At 39.7% G+C, this 9,196-nt stretch overlaps 1 protein-coding gene across 1 annotated transcript; it reads right to left on the reverse strand.

Moving 5' to 3' along the window:
* Positions 1-5,432: 5,432 nt before the first annotated feature.
* On the reverse strand, positions 5,433-8,970 carry tlr7 (toll-like receptor 7). The gene has a single exon (XM_047371048.1). The coding sequence runs from the start codon at positions 8,968-8,970 to the stop codon at positions 5,824-5,826; it is 3,147 nt and encodes a 1,048-aa protein (XP_047227004.1). The 3' UTR covers positions 5,433-5,823.
* Positions 8,971-9,196: the final 226 nt, after the last annotated feature.

Here is a 9,196-nt window from a genome sequence, read left to right on the forward strand (position 1 = left end):
CCAAATGGACAGGAAATGAAAAGGGTTGCCTGTAAATTGCAGAAGTAACTGTAAAACTGTTTCATTTCCTTTTTTGCAGCTTTAGAGACATATCAGTTCCCTATCAGTCGAGACAGATTGTGTTGTTATTTAAACAGTACCACACTAATGTTTTAGTAATTCAGGGAAGTTTATTCAGAGCAATAAAGTATGACAGAAGAATTTAAGTATGTGTCTGTTTTGTGGTTTCTTATACAGAGCTAATACCGGGTTTTACTGGACCCAAAGGTTTTTTCCCTTTAAGTGGGACTCAATAAATAATTTCACTAATTTGTTTATAGTTGCAGTTAAGCCTAAGATTATTCAAACCCCAAACAGATTTAGATTTAAAATTATTTTAATTTGCCCAAAAGGTTTATTGCTGTAAATGCCTTTCGCCCAAAAGATATTTAGATGGATTGAAACTCCTTCGTTTTCTATCCGAAGTTTGCTTCTGAAACAAAATAAGGAAAGCCATGTTTTAGAAGAGAAGGCTCCTCTCCTGGCTGTAATGAAACTTCACACATGTTATGACATGTAATTGAGGTGACCAGCTTTTAAATTCTCCCATTGCAGGATTTCACCTCTGAGGTGTCGCTCCCATGATGAAGAGCCATGAATGGAAAATGATACAGTATGTATGACCAGGACACAGACATTATTTTTTGTTGGCGACGGATATTTAACCCATGGTAATGCAAGTTTTCATTCCATAGCACTATTTATACACCTTTAAATGCTTTATGAAAATACTAAGGAAAAACATTAAAACCGTTGGATATATAAAAAAATGCTGAAATCACTCATCAGTGACAATTAAAGATCAAAAGCTTGAGTAAACAAAAATGTTTTCATTCCTGATTTAAAAGAGTCTCAGGTTTTTCAGAGATTTCTTCCAGAGCTGAGCATAGCAGACACTAAATACTACCATGCTCTTGTTAAGTTTTGGTCCTGGGAACAATGAATAAGTAGGTCTACATGGTTCATCTTTGAGTAGTAACTCCAAAGTGTTTTTTTTCCTAGACCATTTTGTGCTTTTTAGACAAATAGCAAGTTGGTCTCCAAAGTCCTAAATTCCATAAAACCCACATTGAAATATTTTAGAAAAATAAAATTTCACTGTAGCTATTGTAATATTTATAATCATTGTAAGTATAAAATTCATGATTCAATAGTATATTCATTGCAAGGAGTATAACAGTCATTAATGGAGTTTAGACGAAAATTCAGAATGAAAGACTCACCTTCACCACCTCCACCTTCCAATGACTCTTCTGTGCGTCTCCCGGCCTTCCAATCAGCATCATATCCACCTGATTCTCCATCCAATCACCTTCCGACGCCCTGCTTTTAAAGGACCTTCAGCTGTGTTCATCCTTGCTTGTCAGCTGAGCCCATCACTTGTCCACCCCACCTCCACCATCTTCCTTCACATCTACTCCTTGCTTCCTCGGTCCCTGGCCGCCAATGCACCACCAGTGTCGGATCAGGGGGAAGACATATCTAAATCTAAGCCTTACAAATGATCATCTTAGCTCATGTCATTCTCAGCATTCATGTCTTCCTCCCAGGTCCGAGCGCCAAAGAAATAACCATGTAATTTCACATCATTAAAACTTTTCTAATTGCCAACCCTTTCTTTGTGAGTAATTTCAGATTGAATTAGCAATTAGAGCTTTAAAGTTATCACAGAAGAATGACAGTTGCAAACTAAGATCAAAAATGCAGCAGTTGGACTAAAAACTTCAGTCCCAAATGGGAAAGTCAGGGGACTTGATATGCACACACCCCTATCATTGTTTTGAGTTAAAATAAGTGGATAGTACTTCAGTGAAGATTTCTTTTTTAGGTTACATGGACACAAATAATTACAGTTAGACTGAACTGATTTATTTACACAATCTATCTATTTATTGTGTATACTCTTAAATCTATACAGGGTGGTGTATGCTGTTGCGTTGTGGGGGTAGATGAGGGGATGAGTGCCTATGTCCAGCAGTCATTAGGAGAAGGGCTGGATACACCCTGGAGAGACTGCCATCTATCACAAGGCAACACAGAGACACACAGGACTGATAACCATGCACACACATATTCAGACTTGGCAATTTAGGGAGATCACTTTAACTAATACGTATATTTTTGGACAGTGGGAGGAGCCAGAGAACAAGGAGAGAACCTATACATGCATGCATAGGGAAAACATGCATAAAACCCCAGCCAGAACTAAAACTCTATACTTTATTGCTGGAAGGCAACAGTGCTATCAACTGTGCCACCATGCAGCCCCTTATTTATCTATTTTAAGATTTACAAATTCTATGCAGTTTAGGTATCAGTGAGTCAGTGTTAAATTTTGAAAAGCTGTATAACTCTCATATTTTCTGAGGTTTAGAAACAAACACTTAAATCGTTTAAAGCCAAAATGAAAGTCCAAAAAAATGCCAATTATTTCATGCTGAAGACTTTTGTATAAGTCTTGTTGTATGATTTGATTATCCACTCTTAAAATATTTCTTAGGTTTTGCCAGAACCAGGGCTCAGCATATATCAATGGTTTGTTCCTGTCCTTCTCTTGTGTTTCACATCTGACCTCAGTTGTCAATCTAGGAATCTTTATATGTGTTTTTCTGATCCATACAATGTAATCCAGAGGTCACGGATTAGCGGACCAGGGTCTGGATCCGTACCTACGTGCCGTCCAATCCAGATCCAGCCTGATTTTAAACATTTATATATTACCGCATGTTCTCCAACAATGTCTAACTTCACTTGCAAGTGCATCTTGTGTTTATATGGTATAGCCCTGTGGATCGCCTGGCCCCAGGCTGCACTTGATGCAAATCAGGCAATAAGCTGCTTCAGTCAGGGCTGCTGCTCCTACCCTAACTGTAAAGCCATTTCTCATTTACTTTGTAGATATAAAAATTGTATTCTTGTCCGTTGCCGGGTCTGACTTTTGAACATTCCGGCAGCTGTTTAGGTCAGGGACATTCTGGTCCACACTCCAACCCAGCTGGTGGCAGTAATGCACCACATCGTTGTACGCCAACCACCAAAAAACGACAAAGAAGAAGCTATGCGGGTCCTTGAACGCGGGTTGCTAAGTTACTAGCTTGGCAGCTCATGCCTGCTGATAGTTCAATGACTTGGTGCACAGATGAGTGACTAATAGAAGATGGTGTAATCAAAAATAAGTAAAGGGGACTATGAGAATCACACATTTAAAGATGAATGGACAGAAGCATGCGGTCTGTTACAGAACAACAGTGAGCATACGAGTGTTCAATGTGAGAACAGTGGATTTTGCGAAAACACAAAAAGCTTTTCACTGACTGGGAAATTATCACAGAGTGCATGGAAGCTGTGGCAGAAACACTTTAAGATGGAAAATAAGGACAATGTTGGACCACTTGTTGCTGAATATTGGACTACTTGCACAGACACCAGGCCTCCTGATGCTTGCGGCCATTTTGTATCCAGGACAAGGCGGCTGATATGACACGCCCCAAGTCTCACGTCAGAAGACGTTATATAGGAAGGCGGACATTTTTAAAACTCGCTTTCCAGCTGGCAATCTTGACGGGGTCGCCACGCAACTGGAGCGTCCTTGGAAGTAACAGAGATCCCACGTGGAGTTTTCAGTTATTTCTCTCTCTCTTTGGCCAACGAACAATTCATAACTGAGGTTTCTGGACTAGGAAGGCCAGGAATTTCACTCTGCCGATCGAAGACGTGAGTTTAACACGTAACTAAAACACGGAGTTCGAGGAAACGAACCGCCATCGTGTTTCATCCCTAGTCGACTGCTGATAGTCAGCTCCTATTTTTTCCTTTTCGTCAAGAAGACCAAAGGACGGGACTGACCGCTCTCTTGGAGTGTAACTGCGGACGCGCAACAACACTCAGCCCCCCTTTTTCCTCCCACTCGCTGCTCCGAAGGAAGCTTCAACAAGTAAAACCCATCTTTTATTTAATCTTTTATTTCTTTATCAGAAGGCCCGGGCAGGGTCAGAGGTTGTAGAAGCGATCAGAATCGCTGGTTAGGATCTCATGTGTTCTGAATGATATGTGCATGTAACCTTGCTTATTGAAACTTTGATGTGTTATTTTGATATCGGGATCCGCCACGGTCCTAGAGCTGCTTGTGTTTACTATCTGAGAGTCAACGCGGGTGCATTGTAAGACAGGACTGTTAAACGACCTCATGGTAAAATTCTCCATTTCCCCTTTGTCTTTAATCTCACTGTGCTAGCTTGCCGCCAAAAGTTAGAATCCTTTGTGCTCAGGAGTTGGGGGGAAGTTTTATGATCAGAAGATCATTGAGTACAGTCGGAGCTGCGCTCCAACCCCCCACCACTCGCCACCACGCCCCTTTTCATATTCTCATTCCTTCTTCTGTTTTTGCCATAAACTGCTGGTTGATTCAATACATACCCACTGCCGTTAGTTGAATTTTGCTTAGTTAGATGTGTTACCCCTGTGTTTGTAGAATTTTGCATGTTAACGGCCGGTATTCACAGGACCACTCTTAACAGACCAAAATATTATTTGATAAAATATTAATATTAAATATTAAATACTATTCTCAGATTCATAATCACAACAATGCTTTGCTCTCTTGGCATTCTCTCCATGATCTTCAGGAGGTGGTTACTTGGAATGGTTTCTAAAGAGTCTTGAAAGAACTTCCTCAACTTTCATTGAGAGACGGCCAGAGGTTACTATTTCAGTCATTACAGCAAAGGGTACCTTCTTTAAGGATTCTAAAATATAACATATTTAGGGTTATTTTACAATTTTCGGTGTATATATATTTTTCAGGAAACTTTCACTTTTAAGTTAATGATTGCGGTTCTCTTTTGGTATTTCTGTGTCATTACTGGTTTTATTTCTGTTTTACTTCTCCATTTTGTCATTTTGGGACTTTGTCATTTTTTTCCTTTTGTGGGGATTAATGTGTAGTATTTGTTTGAGGTCTCCAGTTATTCAGCATCTTTTTAATGACAATGATGGTTGTCTTTTTAGAGGTTTTTACAGTGGGTGTCATATCACACCCCAAAAAGAAAAAAAAGGATTCACTCTTCAGACAGCATTTTCATACAGACTGGTTTATGAATGTGAAAATAATTTGACATGGATATATTTTACAAAACAAATTTTTGTTTATTGAAGATTGAAAACACATCAACAGCTTAAGTCTAATTAAATTATATGAGAAAAACTAACTAAATCACAAAAGTTCATTATAGTTAAAAATACTTATTCCAAAAAAATCTATTTTCTTTCAGCCTCACTACCTGTGGGATCAGCTTGGGTATGCTTTTCATACCAGAGTGACCAACACAGCCACATTGTCTGACTTGTGACAAATGCTGGTTGAAGAAAGAAATGCCATCCCACATCAGTGTATGACCAAGCTGGTGACCAGCAGGAGTGGGTCATGCCATGCTGTTGTGGCTGTGTACTGTTTCCCACACTCTATTTATTAATTGTAAAATGGCTATATTGCTAAAATGTCTTGTTTCTTTAAACCTCCGACGTTTAATCTAATAAGCGACACCAAACAAAAGTAAAAAGCAAAATAAGGTGTTTGTCATTGGCAGAGGTTATTTGGCACATGTCACACACTCTACTCTGCTAATTAACTGAGAAATGTAGTTTTCATGCAAATGTGGCACCATATTAAATAACTATTATCAGGCTTTCTAAAGATTTGTTGCCACGAAGCATTGTTACAAAAAAGAAACATTTGATCAAGCACAATTTGCCTTTCTTTTTTGAAAACTATATATTGTCATCCATTCAGAGTGTCTCTTTAAAGAGATTGCTATATTGTTTGTGGCCCTCAGTGGCTAATACACTCCTGAGGCTGAACCAGAAGTATGGTTGAGCCTGGGGGTTTGTCGGCCACTCGAGCACAGACCGCTTGTACAGTCTTTTTCGTAAGCGCAGATACTTTGAATTGCAAGACACATTTTCTAAAAAAATCAACACGATAACGTCATTTTTTTCATCCATTAGTCTTTGATGGGCCATGTAGAAGGCTGTTCTGAAATGACCCCCTTTGATGTATTTTTTGGTAACAATGAACACAGTCCTCTTGCTCTTGTGGATGCTCTGTGAGAGGTTGTCAATCAGGGGACAACCAGGGACCCAGTCTCGCTCCTCCAGACACAGTGTCAATTGGTGGTCTCCATGCTCCTCCAGATGATGGCACATCTCCTTTATCACCCACTCTGACACTGCAGGATCATTTTTGTCATACATCACAAAGGCGTCATAGACGGCACTCTGAGAATACAAGCGGCCATAGCCTTTGAGCTTAGCCCTGCAGAAGTGATAAATGTACCAGACGTCCCACAGGAAGAGGTGACTAGAGATGGACAGAGTAAGGAAGCAAATGAGGAGGGAAGTCATGAGAATGTAGAGAATGATTGACAGGAAGGGGTGTTGGCAGCCCTGCAGGTCTACAGCGACCACAAGATGATATTTTTGCACTCCTGGAGAAGCACAGCTAACGTCTATTCCCAGTCGGGGGATGGTCACTGTGGTCCTGTTCAGCCAAGTGATGAACCAAGAGGCATTACACGTGCACACGAAACTGTTTTTGTGCAGAAGCAACATGTCCATCTGCTTAATGACATCATCTGGGAAGCTGGATTGCTCAATGTGCTTTATAAGATTAAAGCTAAGATCCAGATATTTTAAACTAAAAGCAACCTGGAGAAAATTGGGTGTGAGTTTTAGGATTTTGTTGTCATGTAAAACAAGTTTCTCAAGTGATGTGGTACAGTTTGACAGCATCCTTGGAACAGAGGTTAGGTAGTTTCCACTGAGGTCTAAGACTTTCAGAGAGCGGAGAAGTTGTAGTTCCCCCCATGCAAAAAAGTTCAGTTTATTCTTTTTGATGTAAAGCTCAGACAGCTTGTCTGGCAGACCACTGAAGACTTCTTGTCGAACTGAACGAAGGTTGTTGGAAGAAATGTCAAGCACTCTCAGATTAAGTAACTTTTTGAAATAGTTGATGTATCTTGTGTCCCCATCTCTCCACAGCATATCCAACCTGTTCCCTCTGAACTCTAACCTCTCTAAAGATTCACTTTCCATTTCTGTGTTGGTGGAAGTAGAAATCTTGTTGTGATTCATCAGCAGTATCTTGAGTGTTTTTAAATTCTTAGTGAAATTAAGCATATGAGTCAAGCCCTCTGATTCAAAATAATGGTTATTTTTACTGATGTCCAAGATGACCAGATTGCTTAGCTCTTTAAAAGCAGTGGAGTACAGCAAGTCCAGGCGATTTGATGAGAAGTCCAGGTACTGTAAATTAGAAAGATTCCTAAATTCAGTTCCATTCAGGCTTTGGCTCATGGCGTTTCCAGACAGATTGAGGCACCTCAACTCCTCCAGGTTTAAAAACCTTGAATGCAAGAAAAATATGTTGTTTCTGCTTACATCCAAGGTTTTGCCAAATTTGCTACATTCCTTCTTGACAAATAATGTAATGATTCCAAGTTCCTTATCTTTGTATTGGCAGCTGCGAGCATATTCATCATATCTGAAGTAATGAATCTCTCTCACTTCTTTGTTTTGGAACTGATCAGCAGCTGACATGGGGGACCACAGCTTGGGCTCTCCCCCAGTAAAACCAAACATGTTTTGATCGTCAGAGGGAGATGATATTTTGTTATCAGACAAACTGATTATTTTAAAGCTTTTTAACTCCATCAAAATGCTGAGGTTTGCCATTTTGATAAAGTTTGTGCCCAGATCTAAAACCTCCAGATTTGGTAGATGTTTTAAGGGAGCGATGCTCTCTGGCTTTAGTTGCTGAAACACATAGCCTTTTAGCCTGAGAATTTTAAGAGACTTCAGGGAGGAGAAACTGTCGCTCAGTCTCAGAGTTTGAGGATACCTCTGGAGCTCATAGTTAAAAGACAGGTCCAGTTCTTCTAGTTTTTGTAGGAACACAGGAAAGGTAGTGAACCCGATATCTCTGGCTAAACAGTTTGATGAGAGGTCAAGGACTCTCAGGTCCTTTGTGTTCGTAAACCATTCAGGCAGCACGCAGGTTAGTGAGTTACTGTGCAAACGTAATGTTTTCAATTTTGTCAACATTTTAAAAGCTCCTTTACTGATTTTTAGTTGTGCATTATTTGGGCATGGGGTGCATGGGAAAGGGGCATTGTAGCATCGAGGGCAATTTCCACTTATATCTAAAATCTCAAGGTTTGTCAAGTTCTTAAAATCTTCATCTGAGACCTTTTGAACATTGTTATTGTATAGATACAGCTCTCTTAAACTTGTAGGCAATCTGTAGGGAATAAAGGATAGGTTGTTTGACTTAAGAGACAGTAATGTTAAATTTTCCAAATGTAAGAACGCACCATCTTCTATACCATAGGAAACATTACAGGGGTTGCGATAATAGCAGTTCTGTCCCAGGTAAAGCCACTGAACATTGTAGATCTCAGAAAGGTTTTCCTTAGAAATATAAAAAATGTGATTCACTTCCAAACTCAAAAGGACAAGGTTTGATGGCAAGCCTTTAGGAATGCTGTCAAGCTGATTCCCATCTAGATACAGTGCCCGCAGATTCCTCAGTGCAGTGAAGGTATTCTCCTGAATGGTCACACTCTTTGTGCACACGTTGTCTTTTGGACCGATTTTTATGGGTACACAATTGCACCTCATGTCAATCTCTGTCAGGTTGTCCAGACCCAGAAAAGAGGTTGAGTTCAATGTTGGAATATGGTTTATGGTGAGAGTCAGATTGGTAGTCTCTCCTGGGATGGCGACGGGGACTTCCTTGAGACTTCTTTTGGTACAGTCCACTTTCACCGCAGTCCCATTGTTGACCTCGCTAACATCGCATGGCAGTGTTTTCGGGTAAGAGATGCCACTTGTTGTTTGAATGCAATACGAGGCTAGACCCAGCAGGGCTGCACACATCTGTAAAAAACAAGTGACTTCATGAAAAACATAAAGAGTGCTATTTATACATGAATATTTGAAGTAATTTAAATTTCACATATTTTGCTTTACAGTGCAACAAAAACTCATCAGAACAGTACATTTTCAATAAATTTTCATATTATGTTTAAGTGATTAACCATTTCTTACCAACTATATATATTTAAGTGAATATATTTAAATAGTTCATCTCCTCCAGTACGTT

Source organism: Girardinichthys multiradiatus, chromosome 7 (assembly GCF_021462225.1).
Source record: "Girardinichthys multiradiatus isolate DD_20200921_A chromosome 7, DD_fGirMul_XY1, whole genome shotgun sequence".
In the NCBI taxonomy this organism is placed as follows: domain Eukaryota; kingdom Metazoa; phylum Chordata; class Actinopteri; order Cyprinodontiformes; family Goodeidae; genus Girardinichthys; species Girardinichthys multiradiatus.

What these genes read in the sequence shown, in the direction of transcription:
- tlr7 (XM_047371048.1), bottom strand. Translation starts at nt 8,970, where the DNA reads ATGTGTGCAGCCCTGCTGGGTCTAGCCTCGTATTGCATTCAAACAACA.